General features: G+C 43.2%; 1 protein-coding gene across 1 annotated transcript in view; it reads left to right on the forward strand.

Moving 5' to 3' along the window:
* The window catches only part of LOC133486917 (anosmin-1), a 62633-nt gene that overhangs the window by 26594 nt on the left and 16944 nt on the right, over positions 1-19095 (forward strand). The window contains exons 3-6 of the mRNA XM_061792766.1: positions 6238-6300; positions 6668-6890; positions 14703-14887; positions 15707-15836. Of these exons, the coding sequence (XP_061648750.1) occupies positions 6238-6300; positions 6668-6890; positions 14703-14887; positions 15707-15836 (601 nt within the window). The remainder of the gene's footprint in view (positions 1-6237; positions 6301-6667; positions 6891-14702; positions 14888-15706; positions 15837-19095) is intronic.

Genomic DNA, 19095 nt, shown 5'->3' on the forward strand with positions numbered 1-19095 from the left:
CAACATTCTAAGTTCATTTGGGTTACATTTATCTGATATTTACATTTGTTTGATCACCTTTAACATTAAAGTGGGGAAACTATGCAAAAATACAAGAATTTGAGAAGGGGACCAATACTTTTTCACGGCACTGTATAACCTATTTAAAAAGGAATTTATTAATGACCGATTTGTATGTTTAATGACTATAAAAGGCTACTTTATTTTATTGTATTTTGTATTATTTTGTGTATTTTATTCATTGTAATTGTGTATTCATCTATCAGTGGAATTTTTCATTATTTAATGGCATATCTATTTATTTCATGGAATTTTATTTGATGATATTTCCATTTATATAATGACTTTTATTTATGGATTGCCTTATTAATTTATTTAATAGCCTTTTATTTAATGGCCTTTTATTTCATGGCATTGAGGCACATTAAAAATGCTATGCTATGAAAATGCTTTCATTTATTAAGGGAAAAGAAATATTCAGTTACCTGGCCCTGTGTAAAAATGTAATTATCCCCTTGTTAAATCATGAATTAAGTGTGGCTAATTACAATTTTTGTTTACTCACCATGACCCTGAATGAAGTTGTGGTAATTAGCAGGATGTTCTCTGTAAATTAGCTGATTTGAAAACGAGATGCCAAAAGGACGTGATTCGCGATTCATCGACTTCAAGCTTCAAACGTCAACTCTTCGACAAATCGGTTCAACCCTTAGTTAGAAGACTGTATACCGCTATATGCAATCTCTCCTCTTCTTGCAAGACTAATCTTAATACTAGCAGTTTATATCGTGCAGTCTAGTTCTAAACCACTGTAAATTACGATATGTTTTAATATCCATCTTATATTAAGATCATTGGAACCATCTTGATTGGTTAAGATCAACGCTGATACTTTTTGTGTGTGTCTGAATTCTTGTCTCTGACTCACGTAGGGATACTGCTTCATCAGTGAGAGTTCCATGCACAACAATGAGTTTTTTTTCTTCCCCATAGTTCCCTTTCGGTCTGCCTTGACGATGTGAGGATGGGATGTGGCACCGGTGATCATTCAGTCTCACTCTCTCGTCGAACCCCCCCTGCCCTCTTAACCATCGCCACATTTTATTACAGCGTGAAATGCAGATTGAAAGACCACTATGGAACTTCCTACTTAACCATGCAGAGCGTGTCACTGGTGGGGAGAGGCAGATAAGAAGACAAAGGGGAAATCAGCCACACAGCAACACACATGCTTTTGTGAAGACTTAAGTGCTGAAGTCTGCAGAAAAAAAATCCAGCGCCTGTTTACTTCCCAGATGCAACGTTCCTTTCTTATTTTTGGGGGCCAAATTTAGGGGCAAATTGGTCCAGCCATAATCTCGTTGGATAATTAAACGCATTCCTCAGGGCTATTCACACTGTTGGTATCTGAGGGGTGGCCGATTTGCTTGAGACGGGGCCACCCAAAGCCACTACATACACCAGTGATTCCCAACCACATTATTATGCCGTGAGACATATCAAAAGGTGCGCCGTGGGAAATGAACCTATTTCACTTAACTGGTCCAAAAATCATTATGTAGGCAAGGGGAGTTTATTTGAGAAGCACCATTCGTCTTTGTTCATCTATCTATGCCAGCGACTTATTGTGAGAGGCAGATCATTAAATGCTCTTCCTCTCGGTGGCAGAAGGTACCATTAACCTGCGTATCCATCTGTTGCCATTCATACAGTCAGTCAGGGCGTCCTGTGAATACATCCACTTTGTGTTCACCTAGTGAGATGAAATCATCATTATTTCAGTATTTATACTTTTCTGTGACATTTTGGTTTAGTGGTGTTGCTTGACATAATGATTTTTCGAATTTAAATATGCACCTCGGCTCAGTAAAGTTTGGGGAACACTGAGTCAGACACAGCGGCGTCCAGTCTGGTTCTCTGCCTTGTCTTCCCCACATTTAGGCTCACAAGTCTTGCATGAGTTTCATCACAGGCAGTGCAGTTGAAGTATAAAGTTGACACTATGTAGTCAGCATACTTGAATCAATCAATTGCCCGCCTCCTAACATTAAACAAGGTGGGAACGCAAATGCTTTTCAAGGGTGTGCAGAGCTTGTGGCGACTAATGTTGTGGCACATTTCCCAAACTTGTTGTTGGCATGGTTGCCATGGATTAGATTGCACACTGAACTGTGTAAATAACGATCAGGCACTTGATTGATGACAGCACCTTTTGTAACCATATGCAGCCTTTTGTATTTGCTTTGGCAGGACATCTGTCGTCGATGTGCGATTGCCCCCCCCCTCCCCCCTTAAATGTCGGCTTGTGGGAGGGGGGGCGTGGCCGGGGTGGGGCGGGACTACGGCTGACAGATGTGACAGGTTGAAGCACACGTGTGGGGCGAGCTGATGTCTCTCTCATACTAAATTTTGAGCCACCTCGTGATAACAAACATTCAATTGTGTACAATTTACTTGGAACAGAGCGTTGCAAATCGATCTTGGCTAATGAGCCGTGACACGATTACTTCATTATTAGGGTCGCCGGCGAGCTGGAGCCTATCCCGCGAGAGACAGTGTACACCTATTGTCTGGTCCTCACCCAATCACAGGGCACATATACACAAACAACTGTTCTCACCTATGGGCAATTTAGAGTCTTCAATTCAACAAGTCAAACGTCCGGAAGAAAACCCACAGAAGTTGCAGGAATGCTTGAGCCAAGATTCAACCATGCCATGTAGACCGGCTTCGAAACCATGGATGTTAGGGTACTTGGAGTCTCTAAATTATACACAAGGGTGAATGCGAGTGTGAATGCTTGTTTGTCTATCTGTACTTTGCGATTGGCTGGTGACCAGTACGGGGTGTACCCCGCTTCTTGCCCAAAGTCACTTGAGATGGGCTTGCAGCTCACCCTACAGCTACAGCAAATGGATGGAAGAAAATGGCTCATGTAAGAGGTATGTGAAGGTATTCAGTTTGGTGCTGACCCAAAATAGGATTATTTGGTTTTGGAAAAAGTCTGCACTATACTGAGGATGAACCCATTAAACTTTAGACCAATAAAGTTGAAGATTTTGTCACTTGTTATCAAGCCAAACCTTTTTGTGGCAGTTTTCCGATTTTCTCACTAAAAGGCAAAGGGGGTTGATCTGAATGACAGTGTACAGTTTGGTGCCCTTTCTAATTTCGCTTGTTCTTCTCCAGTGGAGGCCTATTCTGTGATCTTTCCCGGGAACCTTTTGCGCTGAAAGGAGTGACTAAAAGGAGAATTTGAAAAAAAATAAAAAAAAAGGCTTGTGTTGCTATAGCCGGTGCTAATTCATGCCGGTTGGCACGCAAGGATGTCGCAGTAATGATGAATCTATTTTCACTTGTATGAATGTGATTGTGAGGAGCCAGAAGAAGAGTCATCCTGGAGAAAAAAAGGCAAAGGAATGCATTCAGCCGGTGCACACAAGACCCTTCAATGAGTAAAATGAGCCTGATCCTCGGGCTTATGTGCGTGTGTTCAGTGATTTGTTCGAGGGATTCGGTGGGCTTTAGCATATGGACGCCTTACCGGCAGAGTGTCCTGTAGACGCTTGCCTTCCGTGCGCCATTGCGAGATTGCGGCTGCCTTCTGAGGACGCTGCAGATTTGGCGTTATGAGCTCACCGTTTTATCATCGATAGCAGATGATGATAAAGCGGCAGAGGCACCTTGGGTGGAGAGGAATGACTCTGGGAAGCAAAAGCTGATATATCATGTCAAAGGTTTGCGGGTAGACGGCAGTTTACTTTGGAGCTCCCACAAGGTCGGAACTCCTCCTCTCATTGGTCCTTTTGAGTCACATAGCATGCATGACATCATGTAAAGGACCATATATCTATATTGTCATGAGGTCGCTGATTTAAAAAAACAAATACAAAAATAATTCGTTGAAAAAGCATCTGTGAAACACCCACCATCGGGCCCACAGAGAGCAGTGTGTCAAGTGGAACCGAGAGCTGACAGGCGTGGGCTCGCACTCCAGAAGCCAGATTTATGTTTCGTCATACGCCCACGTTGCTCAACTCCGTAAAAAGCAAATAAACCTTTCGCTGTCAAAGGCAGAATAACAACAGAGACACCTAATGAGCATATTAAAGGGTCGTAAACACGAGCTGCGGCCACCCCTCAATGAAATGTGAAATTTCAACACTGGGTTCAATGTATTTTTGACAGTAGGCGACCTCATTCAAAAAGAATCCCAGAAAGTTTAAAATCAGTGTTGGCAAAAGCGCTGACTATAACCATGGTCAGTGTTCCGTACCTTACAAATATCGCATTCTTCTTGTGATTGCATGTAGTCACCATCAAGTGACTGACATGTGCAGGATTTGGGCGTGGTCCATTTTTTTCCTCACTGCTCGAGACCTGGCAGTTCTACTGGATTCTGTTAAAACATGATATTCATTCTTCACTATGTCAAATGATGGCTGAGATAGCTGCAGTCAAATTTGAACAACAACATTCAGCCCCCTAGCCATCACTATGTTCAAACTTTCGTAACAATCATATGGATTTCAAAGGGTATCGTAACTTTGAGTGGTATTGTTTACTACTAAGACGGATCGTGAGTAATACAGTATGTCAAATGATGGCTGAGGAAGGGTTGGTCCGAATCAACTTCAATCATTGCGTTTCTTTAGTTACCACATCTTCAGGTTTTCTGGAAAAATATTTTACTGTCAGCAGTTTTCAACTGATCTTCAAACTTTGAGGGATATCTGACCACATGACCACAAGGCATGTTAGCTAAGGTTATATTGCCAGGAACGTGGTCTTTGTCAGCATTTTACAAGGTGCAGTTCTGAACCAATGTTCAGAACTGAACTTTGAAGACTTATTCTGACACATTCAAAGACGTAGCCTGATTTGGTACAAAATGGCAGAGACAGCTGAGATCTAACAAAAAATATCAAATTAGAATCATATTAAATCAGCTCTAATCTGTGTTTTATTTCGAGCCCTAGCCAACACTGCCTTGAAATTTTCTGGGTATATGTTACTATCCTTTCGATTTTAAGGGATATCCGGCTTTCACAGCAACCCGATAATTAGGTGGCATCAGCATCCAGCGTCTAGTGTGACGCATAAAATATGTCGACAATTGCTTTCAAAAAAGTGAGTTTCTGGTAGAAACTTCACAGTCGTGTCGTGTCGTTGGAGCATTGTGGAATACCCTTTCACACGGGCATGTCCCCGATGCGATCCTACCCCCCCGAAAGCGGAAAATTGCTGGGTTGACTTCATCCAACAAAAAAATAAAAATGCAAGTTTTCTTTAACAAAGCAAGCGTGTTTCCACCCCATGCAAAAGGATCGGGAGTGTCACGCAGCAAGAATGTGTGCAGCGATGTCCTAGTGTCACATCGCTAAGATGCTAAGATGAAGCATGTGCATATTGAGTGGCTCTGGCTGCGGTCGCTGCGGTTTGGGCGGCTCTGGTCTCTTCGCAGATGCAGTCTGGCATCGCTTTGTGTGATTTCACAGCAGCCTCAGTACCAGAGACCCGAACCCACCAACTCCCCTCCCCTTTCCCCATCGATCTCGGTCATATGTGAACACCCTCCCCTTAGGCTACATCTGCCAGCTTCTATTGGGTAAAAGCACTCTTATTGAATGTGATTCATCTGGAGTGAGCTGATGTATTAAATACTTTTCAACCAAATTCTAAATTCTACTATCCCTTTATGTTTGTCAAAATGGCTTTGTTCCACACCGATTTCATCCTGCACTTGTGCCAAATGTTTAGTCAATGCGTTCCATGTGGGAATCCCAAGAACTTGAAGGCAAAGTGTGTTGTTTATGAAGGCGCTGGTAAAGAGGAGGAGCTTGCTACTGGTGCCAGATGGACAGAATCAGGCCTGGACATGAAAATGAGGAGCAGGTGAAGTGGCAGAGTGCAGAGTATGAGGTGCAGATAGTTGGGGGGTGGTTTGGGTAGGGATGTCTCGTGCTGTTAAGGCATGAAGGAGGAATCTGTCAGGGGCTACGGCAACAAGAATCCAAACAGCACAAGATTACAAGAGACAGGGTGTGTCTGTCTACGCATAATAGACCTACCTCGGCCGTGTTTGCTTTATGATAGAGATTATTGATGTCTCTTCAAGGTATGCGGGGCATCTGTAGCAAAAGGGGGCGTGTGTGTGTGTGTGGCCTTTGGGAATCAAACATCTTTTGATGTAGCTGCCACCTGTTCCACTGCTTTTTATTTTTTGATTTTTTACAGTGCCTGGAGCCCTGCAAGGAATCTTGGGACCTGAAGGAAAACCAGTGCCAGGATCTATGTGAGGTATATCACTAGTAGACGTATACAGGAGTTGTGTTGTCTTGATTAGAAAACTTAAAAGCCACAATATGGATCAGCCTGAGGTAGCGCCGCAACGATGAATTGAATAACTTGAATAATTTGATTGTGAAAAAACTTACAAAAGATTACACCTCAGCATCGAAGCGTCGCAGTTATCATTTTTCCACACAGACTATCGTTATTGCCAAAAACGTGACTAGCAACTAGTTGACATCACACCCTAAACATCATTGTGGAGTATTCAAGTCAACAAATCGACAGGAAATAATCATATAATAAAGTTGTTTCCTCATCCCTCCATTGAGATGCAATGCAAAAAAGGTGATTTCCTCCTCCTCGTCCTCCTCAGCCCCTTTTCCCCAAGAAGCACTACGAGTGCCTCACCAGCTGCGAGTTCCTCAAGTCCATCGAGGGCGTGAAGCAGGGCGACTGTCCCGCCCCGGAGAAGGCCAGCGGCTTCGCGGCGGCCTGCGTTGAGAGCTGCGAGGAGGATGGCGAGTGCTCGGCCGTCAAGAAATGCTGCTCCAATGGCTGCGGCCACACCTGCCAGCTCCCCAAGAACCTGTACAAAGGTAAGCGAAAGCCAACAAATACGCAACGTCACGTGACCAAACCGGAAAACGGGATAGCTGACTTCCTGTTGATGCTACGCTAACGAGCATGCCTACGGTTTGATTACATGATTCTTTGACCCCGAGCTTGCTAAAATTGTGTTTTCTTTAATGGCAACATTTATTTTAAATACAAAATCCATAAGATGTGTAGTGAGATACATTGAGGTTGGTGGCACACATTTCCAATAAATAGTTGTTGTTTTTTTAAAATTAATTTTCCCCCTCTAATTGGCTGGAGCTGAAGGGCTACTTCAAACACTTAGTGACCACAATGTCAGTTAAGCGAGCATCCTACTTCAGTGATTCTCCAAGTGCAGTAAGAGTACCACTAGTGGTAATCGGGCTCCCCCTAGTGGTCGGAAAAAGAATCCCTGAATTAAATCTTCAAACACTGCATAAAGTTACAGCAGTTTCATCTTGTTTCAATCCAGTACAGTTTGTAGATTTGTTAAGTACCGTTCAGTTGTATTTCATTTTTAAGTACAATACAAAACAAAACATTTATTTCGGAACAATTTTATTAAACCTTTATGGGAAATAGATTTGAATTATATCAGTGTATCAGTTTTACAGTATTTTCCGATATTTAAATGCTGCAATTGGGATGTGGGTCATCCATCCATCCATTTTCTGAGTCGCTTCTCCTCACTAGGGTCGCGGGCGCGCTGGAGCCTATCCCAGCTATCATCGGGCAGGAGGCGGGGTACACCCTGAACTGGTTGCCAGCCAATCGCAGGGCACATACGAACAAACAACCATCCGCACTCACATTCACACCTACGGGCAATTTAGAGTCTCCAATTAATGCATGTTTTTGGGATGCGGGAGGAAACCGGAGTGCCCGGAGCAAACCCACGCAGGCACGGGGAGAACATGCAAACTCCACACAGGGGGGACCGGGGATTGAACCCCGGTCCTCAGAACTGTGAGGCTGACGCTCTAACCAGTCGTCCACCGTGCGGATGTGAGTCGTGACAGCATAAATAGAAAAAAAAATGCATGGAATCTGGATATCTTCATATCGTATTCAGGCCTTTTCAAAATGCGGATCAAAGTCTGACATGTATTGGATATGTGCCAACGCGAGTGCGGCGTAAAAACACGTGTCAGATTTGTCCTGTCCATCCACGTGACGTACATCACGTCTGCCCAGACAACACAAATAAACACATAAAAAAAAAAACACCCATGGAAAATTTTAACTACAGCGAGGGCATAGACAAATATGATCTGAATGTGCCACATTCGAGGCGTGTTGATCATTAAATAAGGAAAATAAGTACACCAAAGGCAGGCAATGGAGTAATGTGGAGATTACTCTCATTTAAATCAATCGGGAAGGGCTGGGGATGGAGGGGGAGTCACCCCTGGCCAACTAAACCAATTCAGCCTAATTGAGGCATAACTTCGATTAGAATAGGTGCCACAATTTGTGAAAATGTGGTCATCACTAGCCATGAATATTACTGGATGATCTTAAAATCAGCACGTTGTTATTCTATGCTATCATTCTGCTCCAACAGTAGAGTTGTGCCACTTGAGTGGGCTGAGTGAGTTATGTTTTGAGCATGCTGAGTTGTTAACTAAAACACCATCGCGCATCCCCTCTCATCACGTTGCTGTTGTCGGTCGCTCAAGGCCAAAACAGAGCACAGCGGACAGCGAGTCCGCATCGATCATTTGAACGGCGGCTGCCGGCTGCCGCGGCCTGCTTTTAATCACGCGGCGGCAGCAGTACACACATTCATGTAGTCACTTTTCACAGTAATGACCATCAAGTGGAATGCGAGCGTATGGACGCAGATGGTGGAACGATCTGGAGAGAGCCTCCAATGGTGGATGTCATGCCCCAAAAGGTGAACAGAATGTTCATGTGGAAAGATGAAAAGAGCGCTAACCTTGGAACATTCCAGTGACCCGGTCAATGAAAACCATCCAGTGTGTTTGGGAGACCTTCACATGCGGGCCCGCCTACGCTATCATTGAAGGGAGCGCGTGACAGCTCGCTGTCGCCGCCGCGTTTACACAGAATCACGCCAACATTTCGCGCCGACGTTCCAGTGAAATTGCTCTTGTGGCCTCTCTGTGTCAGAGGTCTAATTAGTCGCTCATGGTTTAAAGGGTATAATTGTTTCTATGTGTGCACAAGCGGGTGTGTGTGTGCGTGTGCAGTCGTTGCCATGATGATCCGTGATGCTGGAAGCTATTAGCAAACACAAGCAGAGTGAAATGGAGCATTTCCCCCGGTGAGATGACTTTCAGATGTGCCCAAATGTGCCTGAGCATCTCGGGACCCCCATAGGGCTTGGGATAGGCAACAAAGCCCATTTTTGTATCTAGAAGCATATCACAATATTTTGCCAACGATACAGTGAGTGTGCGATAACTGATATCATAAAAGAACAAACACCAATGACAAATAACAATCTATGTTACTAAAAAAAGGGAAAACATCAGGAGACAGTCTGGCTTGTTCGAAATAGCTTTGCATTTGGTCACAACACGACTTAAATGTACCCAAAATAAAATGTAGAAAAATGCCAACAGAAATTTGGAACCTGCATTTACGACCGACTGGTTTGGAGTCAGGCTTATCTTGTAGAGAAAATGGCAATTCTAACAATGCTAACTGCTAGTATGCTAACATACCGGCTTGGACCTCCCCGAGTAGAAAATGACCCCCAACGAAATGAAAATTATAACAATGCTAACATATCAAACTAATATATATAATAGTCACCTCAGTACAGAAAACACACATTAAGCTAGATAAGGAGTTTACGTCAAAATGCGAACATGCTAACAGTTGGCACGCTAACAAATAGCAAGACAGCAAAATAGAGAAAGCTCTACGGCAGCTTGATAAGGATTTCAATTCCAATTTCAGCAGCTGGCCATGGAAAAATGGACGCGATACTGTTTTGGAAGGCTCCCCATTCATTTTCAATTGGACATTTTGACAGTTTTTATTGATGGATTTTGCAGTGTTAAAAGTACACAATGCGTTTTATTGGTTAGTGGCAATATACAGCGCATATTTTTTTATCTTTTGTTCCTGTCCAATGCAAATGTGCCACTGGTCGAGAACAGCTTTTGTTACCATAATCGATTGGGGGTGGGGGTTTAGTAGGTGGCTACTTGTCAATCCCAGTCTAAAAAAGTGAGTGCAAACTAAGTGCACTCAAGCCCACAAAAAAACTAAGTAAAAGCATGGATTTGTATTTTTACTCGAGGAGGAAGCACTTCATCACCGAGCCGCCAAATTAAACGTGTCAATTAGTGTGCATATCCGTGTGTAATTTCACACTTGATGGGTGGGACAGATGCTGCATAGATTACTATTTGTATACAAGGTGTTAAAAAGTTAAATTTCCGTAATTTGTTCCCACATCCCCTCGAACGTGATCAAGTGGCGGTAAAGAATGTTTTATAGAGATATACTCAAATTGAACCTTTTATTTTGTAAAAAAACAAACAAAAAAAAAAAAAAAACATCATTCGTCATTATCACAAAGCACCATGGTGGACTAGTGGTAAGTGAGGTTCAGGGTTCGAATCTCTGCTCCAGCCTTACTGTGTGGAGTTGTATGGTCTCCCAGGTCTGAAGTAGGATTTCTCCCACATTCCAAAAACATGCACGTTAAGGTTCATTGAAGACTCTAAATTGTCCATAGGTGTGAATGTGAGTGTTGTGTTTGTTGACTTGGATATCACATTCAACCCAGCCAGATGTTTTCATCCATCATCCTGCGCTTCATGACAGCTCATTTTATTCATGCACGAACCACGACACTCATCTACATTCAGACGTTTTATTTGGCAACACTCGGTTGCTTTCCCTGATTAACATTTACCGTATTTCTTTATGGCGCCACTCCACATTCCAAAAACACGCCTGGTTATTTAACTGACGACTCTAAACGAACGGTCAATGGTTGTTTTCCTCTGTGTTCCCTGTGATTGGCTGGCAATTGGGTGTACCTCAGGGTGTCGCTCTGATGACGAAAAGCGGTATAGAAAATGGATGGATGGCTCATGATAACAGACCGCCATTAGAATTGGAATCTCACGCATCCACCGAAGGGCTTGGTGCGTGCGCTGCAGTTTGGGAATGTGTGCCCGATACTGATGCAAGTTGAACGATCATCTCTCACGTTAATACGATGGGGGCGGGGGCGAATTGGAGCATAAAATGTAGACGTCAGAATGATTGAATTAAATGTAATCTAATGAAACTTAATTAGCCTATCCGCTACCTTCCGCCCACATAGTGTTTTTCTTCCACTCTCCGTGATTAGCGCAGTCCTAACGACAGCTTGCATGTTAGTGCTGAAAATGATTATTGCTGGCGCGATCAAGACATGAATGGACACACCCCCCTCCCTGCCCCCGCCGCCGCCCGCCGACAGCAGGGTTACGTCATGGTGCCTGGAGTAAGCATGCGGGGCCATTGAAAGACGAACGCTGTGTGATTCTTGGGAGCGAGCCCGACTCGAAAGTTATCTTTGGAAGGCGCAAAGCTGCGAGAAAGCGCATTTGATACCCTCCCTCATTTTGCGGAAGAAGCCAGGCAGCGAGCGCAGATGTGCGCTGGTGTGGTTTTGTGTGTCTGCACCAGGACTTGGGTGACTTTGTGGGAAGATGAGCTAAGGCGGAGGGGAAGGGAGGAATGCTGCGGTTACCCAGGCGCACATCGTGGCGCAGGAAATGTGACACGTCGGTCCGCTGGCGCACACAAACACACACAAGCCGCGGAGCTGTGAAACCGCAGCGCAATGACCCCCAGCTGTACGCATGTACGATGCTGTTATCGCAAGGACAAAACAAAAGACTCCACATGCCGCTCAAGGGGCCCTTTCTTCATCTTCCAGCATGTTCATCCAATCCCCTTTTATGAGTTGCAATTAGATGAAATGCTGTGAAGTCAAAACGCCGTCTTGATCACGCTGCCCACCAACAAGCGCTGCGGTAGCCTCGAGCGTGCCTTGGACGCCAGAGGTCCAATATAACGTTCTAAAGAGCTTGACAGCTTATTGACGACGCGGTCCAATCCCTTTCTCATTATCAACGAAGCCGGCGCTGCCATCATCTACTTCAAGGCGGCGAATTCTGTCTTGGATGAGCATTAGGCTGACCTCCTGCACAAAAACTCACATTTACTGTGCGAACCCTTTGTAAAACGGAAACCAAAAGTGCAGTGATGCAAGCGAACGTTCAAGTGAGCAGCTGCTAAAACACACCACCATATCTCAATTTGTCACGGTCTAGCGGTAGTACGTTGTAATCGTCTAAACACTGCTCTACTTGCTATCGAAAAACACGTAGCAGGGAGTTCCAAGTGTGTCAAGCTGATGCCATACAAGCGGTCACCCACCACTGGTTCGGTATGGGGTTGAACAGAGTAACTACAAATCAGGTGCATCTGCCTGTGCCTCTGTCAAAACACTCATCGCAGTCACATATTGGAAAACAGTAAAGCCACAAGCCAAAGTGTGTAAAAATACAAATGTGTTTGGAGAACTTCTTCGACAAAGTGGAAACAGGCCAAGTAATGAGACAGAAGACGCTTCCAAGAAAACGAAAGCTGTAGTTGAGACAATTTCGGCAGTCCTACTTAAGGTTCGGGTTTATTACTACAGCAGTTGACTTGCATGCACCAAACCCACGCCGCGTAATACGCTGTGACAGCCTCACAAATTAGGCAATGAAGACATCAAAACTGATTCGGCACGTGCATCCAGCATTAAAAAATAAATAAATAAACATCTGAGTTTTTTTAAGTGAAAAAAAGATTACCCCAAGATGGGACCGGATCATTGAAGAGAGAAATGAACGCAGTGCTGCCACTAATTAGAACTACATTCAGCATAATTGCGAGTCGTATAATTGATCATTTATTTTTGTTTGTTTGTATGCCGGTCCGTCAAAATATAAACCAGTAAGCGGTTAAAAAAACAAAAACAAAACAAAAAAAACCTAGGGCACCGCTCGTGTAAACCACTCCTTGTCTCTCATAGATTCCTAATCATCATTGTAACATTTGAGGATACATTCCAAGATGCTGTTGTTCTCTTATAGCACCATAATCTCCGTAATCTCCATGCTACATGCAAGCCTACCCTGTCGCTGTGCCTTAGCTCTGGCTGATGCTCTATTATTAAACTACAGTCTCCACTTTGCTGCAGTGGTCCTCAGTCTCCCCCTGGATAAAATGTCCCAAAAAAATCCATAACGTGACCAACTTGCGGAGAAATAAATACAGGAAACCCTCTTATCTCGACTGATGCGGTCAATGCGGGGCGGTTTTCGCAGTTTCCAATATTACACTCTAAAGGGCTTGACATCGTATCGACGACGTGGTCTAATCCTACCTCATTATCACTGAAGCTGGCGCTCCCATCTTCTACTTAATGGCAGCACATTTAGTCTTGGATGAGGTTTGGGCTGACCTCCTGCTCTTAATAAAGCTCACATTTCTTGCGCACGGCGTGTGCAAGGCTGAATGCAGTGATGCAAGTGAGCAGCTGCTAAAACACACCAACGTGGCCAGCAAAGGCTTAATCATACTCAATGTGTCAATGGTCAGAGGTACGACTAGGGACTCCCTACTCGTATCAACATGACTCTACTTACTAAAAAAAAAAAAAAAAAAAAAAGCAGGTAGGCCTACTACCAGGTACTGTTTCTAGTGGCTTGTGAGTTGGAGTTGGAAGTGTGTCGAACTGATGTCACATGGGTAATAAAAACTACATCTTGTTGCTCAGTGGTTGAACTGATTCCTAGTCATCATTGTAACTTTTGAGGATACAGTAAATCTTTGCAGTCTCGCTATTTTGCATTTGTTGTTATTATTGTGCAATATCTTTCAAACCAGTTAAGGCGATTGATAGTACAAGTAGTCTCTCCGGGACACAAACACCTTATTTTCTGTACTGTATGCATTATTAATTTTGATATTTTTGCCATTTTTTTCTTATCCACTGCTCAATACATTCTGTTTAAATGTATTGTTTTAAGTGTGTTTGAAGACCCTAAAACACTTTTTTTTTTTTTTTTTAATATTTTTTTCTATATTACGGATTTTCACTTATCGCGGGGGGTGTCTGGAATGTAACCCATGCGATGGAGGGGGGTTTACTGTACACAGCCAGACACTGCAGTTGTATAATCCACAGTCACCACTTTGCTGCGGCGGTGCTCAGTTTCGTCTCAACTAAAATTTGTGTCCTCACCGTGGCCAACATGCAGAGAAGTAAATAGAGGAAACCCTCATTTTCTCTGTCTCTCTCATCTCTTGTTGTCTTTTAATCGTTCCGATTGATGAATTCAATACGGTGCGGTTTTTTGCAGTTTCCAATGTAACGCTGTCAACTGTTTGACAGCTTATTGATCAAGGAGTCCATCCTCTATCTCATTATCACTGCTCCCATCAGGCAGTAAATTCAGTCTTGGATGAGCATTAGTCTGACCTCCTGCGCTTAATAAAAATCCCTCTGCGGCTTCATCTAAAAGGTTGATTACAAAGTGCAGTGACGCGAGTGAGCTTTGACGTTTGCAGCTACTAAAACACACCACCGCGGCCAAAAGTGTCACGCTGTGTCACAGTCAAGAGAAGTTGCTGTTGACCCTCAGCCTGGATCCAACCTATTGTAGTGAGATCATGTCTCGTCCGTGCTGGCTTTTATGTATTTTCTAAGTGTGTTTTGCGCAAATGAATAAAACGCAACGTTAACTTCCAGACCGCTGTGCTCACCGGCGCGTCTTCCACAGGAGTCCCCCTGAAGCCGAGGAAGGAGCTGGTGTTTGCGGAGCTGTCCTCGGGTCAGCTGGAGATCCGCTGGTCCTCCAAATTCAACATCTCGGTGGAACCCGTCCTTTACGTCGTGCAGCGGCGCTGGAACTTTGGCATTCACCCCAGCGAGGATGACGCCACTGAGTGGGAGACGGTCGCACAGGTAGCTAACCCTACACAGCCTATACAGTAATCCCCCGCATAGTCGTGGTTCACTATTCAACCTACACGATACACCTTAATGCCGCTAAGGCGTTGTTTAAATAGGAAAGTAGTGCAGTACAGGAATTGGTGTCAAGGAAGTATGTTGAAGTGATACATCTCTTCTGAGAAGCAAGCTTTGAATGTTGGGGAGGAGCTCAGTTTAGCCTGGGTTGTTAGGGGACGTTACGGAGAGTCTTCCGCGCACATTTCAGGTGTATTTTTTAGAACGCAAATCATCCATTTGAAAATCTCTTGGGTTCATAGTTTGTGCTATTTTGGCCACCGAAGGGTCTTGCTTCAGTATCATAGCGTTACCACTGTAAAACATCCCAAAATATCCAAACCAATGCACTTTTCAGTACCCCTTCATTAAGGTGCTAGTCCATGTGCTACTCTTGTGAATGGAAAGAAAACAAGGATGTTTTATGTATAAGACCTCACAAATGTACAGACACGAGTCATCCCAGAAGAGGGCAAGCTTGTTTTAGCTGCAAAACAATTCGTCCATTTTCAGTTCCTGTCGGTGTAATGGTCAGTTGTCCCAGTATATATAATGTATGCCATCACGTGCCACATGCGGCAGCTGTGAAAGTGCGGCGTTGCGCTAACAGACGCCTCCACACAGTTTTGCTCATTCCTCAAAGTCACAGCGTCTTTTGAAAGTTTCGGTGAGGAGAAACACCCGGATGACTGATGTGGCAGCAGACTCGCACAAGGGGCTCTGACCCGGCGTGAACCCTGAGCCCTGCCGTTCTCTCTCTCCCCATCTGTCCCTCAGACTGCCGAGGAGCGAGTCCAACTGGACGACATCAGGGCCAGCAGATGGTACCAGTTCAGAGTGGCCGCGGTCAACGTGCACGGGACCCGCGGATTCACTGCGCCAAGCAAACACTTCCGCTCCACTCGAGGTGTGTATGTACGTGTGCGTGTGCGTGTGTGTGTGTGCTTGTGTGTGGTCTCACGCACTAAAGTGTCAGTTCCTGCTTGACACCCACTGACCTCCATTTGTTGGGCTTAAGACCTCGGAGCAGGTGGAGCTTGGACTGATTTACCTGCTTATGCAAATGTCCAAATCTTAATTACTATCTAATCAAAACACTTGTCTTTTTTGTGAAATAGTTTCTAGATTAAAACCACAAACATCCTCAAGTACAGATGCACAATCGAATGAGATCCGACGCAAGAGCACTATTAAAAAAATCTGTCTTTCCAAAGACAGTAATGTTAGTTTGACCCTGTCAGTAAGGGATTAATTTAACAATAGTCAAAGTGCAATGAAAATAATATTTCACCATAGAGTATTTGAAAAAGTTCTTTAGGTTGAAATACAATGTAACTACATCAACTATTTTTTTTTCTTTTGGCAATTTTAAATGGTTATTGTTGAATTGGTTTAGAATGCACAGTGTGGACAAAAACAGTAAAATGTGTGAAATTTTGCTGCATGCTTTAAATAGGAAAATGTAGGGCCATTCATTGGACAAAAAAAAAAAAAAAAACACACATTGGAAGCTCGGGGCCCAAATTGAAATCTTAAAATGAAGGATTGCATTATGTTCATGTTAAGACAAATGTAGGATTAAAAATGGCATTTTCACTGGTTTTCAACTGGATATTTGACGACATCAGAATCAGAATTTCACTAGGAGCTCAAGTGTGAGTTTTGTTGTTGTTGTTTTTTTTTTTGTTTTTAATCTGCAACTGCAAAAAGTAAAATCCACGTTTGTGCCAATTTTGGTCCATCTCGGCATCTAATAATTAGTTATGATCAAACACTCCTTAAGAATGAAATTCATTGGAATCATTTGAGGGCTTTTTTGAATAAGAATTTTAAAAACGTGGAGTTATATAATAATTTTTAAAGTTAAGTTAAAAATATTTGAAAATATCATATATATATATATATATATATTGCAAAAGGAACTTTTGGGCTGGATTGTATTCAACATTTAAGCCTCCACTGTACGTAAAAAAAAAACTGTACTGGATCTCATAAGATTATGCAGGTGTACCTAATGTTGTGGCCAATGACATGAACAAATTGAAAGCAAAGTTGAATCTACCGTATGTCATTTGAGTGCTCCGAACCTTTTATTTGAGTGCACCCAAATTCAATTACAGGAGGGGTTTCCCCACCCGTCTTCTTTAAGTCATGGATAAATGTAATATGTCTAAATTAGAGGGGATATTTCAGCTCCCAAATGAATGTAAGTGTAGTCTTGGCTCCCAGAGAGAGTGACGTAACTTTTTTTTGCCGCTGTAGATCTTTGCTAGAGATTAGCGTCATGTCGCTGCCTCGTTGCATGACACTAAACAAGTTTGTTTGACATGCTGGCAGGGCTGCGCACTGAACATTTTTATATCGAGATACTTCATGTAGATTAGCATTCTGCACTTTGAGTTGCTTTCGCAACCTAGAATTCACAGAGAAAAAAAATGTTTCACAGTGGGAGACTGAGGGTACACTAAGAACAAGCTAGTAAAAAATGTAATGCTTTTTTTTCTTTGCGTTCTGTTCACACAGACCTACAAAAACAACAAAAAATGCTGTAATGGGCATTCAATATCGCCAACTGCCATCTTTTGATTATATTTGTCAAGAGTATGTGCGAATAAAGACTTGGGTTAATAATGTGTAGTGGTTGTTTGAATCGTGATTTCACCCTTGCTTTATGGAGTCACAGTAGCATAGTTTGTGGTATTTGCATTGTTTAAATGATAAAAACAGGCAACAATGTGGGGGATGGGTCAATTCCATGCATTTTTATTTTTTTTTGGCAGGGCTTGGTCCCCATCCACTGTGAATATTTTGAAAATAACGATTAATCGAAAGACACACAAGTCATATGTCTGTCCCTATCCTTTAGAGAGGATAAAGACTAGTACATATGTGCCTGGTATTACATGTGTGTTGCTTGTGTATGTGTGCGTGTTGACCCGCACTGTCAATCCTTCATCACGCATGTGCTCCCCTGAGCGTTGTGGATGGCGCTCCGACAGAGCGCGGCATCAGGTGGGGAAAAAAAAAAAGGGATTCCGCTGGGGGGAATTGAAAGCGATCCCCAATCAGGCCAATCAGTGGCAGGACATTGATAGATTGATGGGCGCTGTCATGGCTCTGATGAGTTCCCGGACGTTCGGTCACAGCGTTGCTATTTACATAGCCTGCCCTGTATCATCTGATTGCAATTTTGCTCCTGCTACACTTTTTGTTCGTGCAATTTGTAAGGAGGGGGAGGCTTATTGGTCTTGCGCCGCCAACGTCAGCTGGTATGCAGAGCCCGTTTATCTGTGTTTTTTTGGAGCGGCTTAAATGTCTTTCAGGTGGGAGAGGGAAAAAGAGAGGGCGAGAGAGAGAGAGAGAGGAATCATTTCTCTCTTTCTCTCTCTCTGACATCCGAAGCAAGGAGCAGCACAGCCGCAGTCTTGCATAAGGTTTTTGAAATCGATACTTGGGTAAAAGTACAAGTATCTTAAACCTGTAGTATTTATTTTTTTTTGTTTAAAAAAAAAAGTTCTTTTCACCCAAGCCACGACTAGAAAAGATGACGCAATACTGATGAAGCCCATCAGCTCCTCTAGTATCTTGCTGTATTTTTCAGTATTAGTTTTATTTTTATTTTTTGTTTTATTTTTTGAATGCCCAATTCATTTCGCGCGCTGGCCCACTTTTTGGTGCATCGAGAATAAGGACTTTTTCGCTCTTCTCTTCTTCTTCCAGTTTGTGCTCAGCGGACAGCAAACTATTTTTGGGGGGATTTTGTTTTGTTGTAACAAGGGAAAATGTATCGGATTACAAGTATATGTCAAACTTATTTTTGTCACGGGCCATATCATTGTTATGGTTTGTTCAACTATTTTTCCATTTATTTTAAAAGGGTGATTGGTAACAAAGACATGCTTGCAATATCTCAACATTATCAAAAGGGAAGCCAGTTTTGGTATTTTAGCAAGAGACATGAAGTCGACGCACATGATTTGTTTTTGCGGGCCACGAAAAATGAAGTGGCGGGCCAGATCTGTCCCCCGCGCCATTAGTTAGACACCTGTGGTACATTTTATTTAGTAAATGTAGTGGAATAAAAGTGACAGATGCCAGAAACATAAATAAAGTGCAGGCACTGATTCCAATTCTATTAAAGTACAGTCACAAAGTATTTGTATTAC

Source organism: Phyllopteryx taeniolatus, chromosome 12 (assembly GCF_024500385.1).
Source record: "Phyllopteryx taeniolatus isolate TA_2022b chromosome 12, UOR_Ptae_1.2, whole genome shotgun sequence".
NCBI lineage: Eukaryota > Metazoa > Chordata > Actinopteri > Syngnathiformes > Syngnathidae > Phyllopteryx > Phyllopteryx taeniolatus.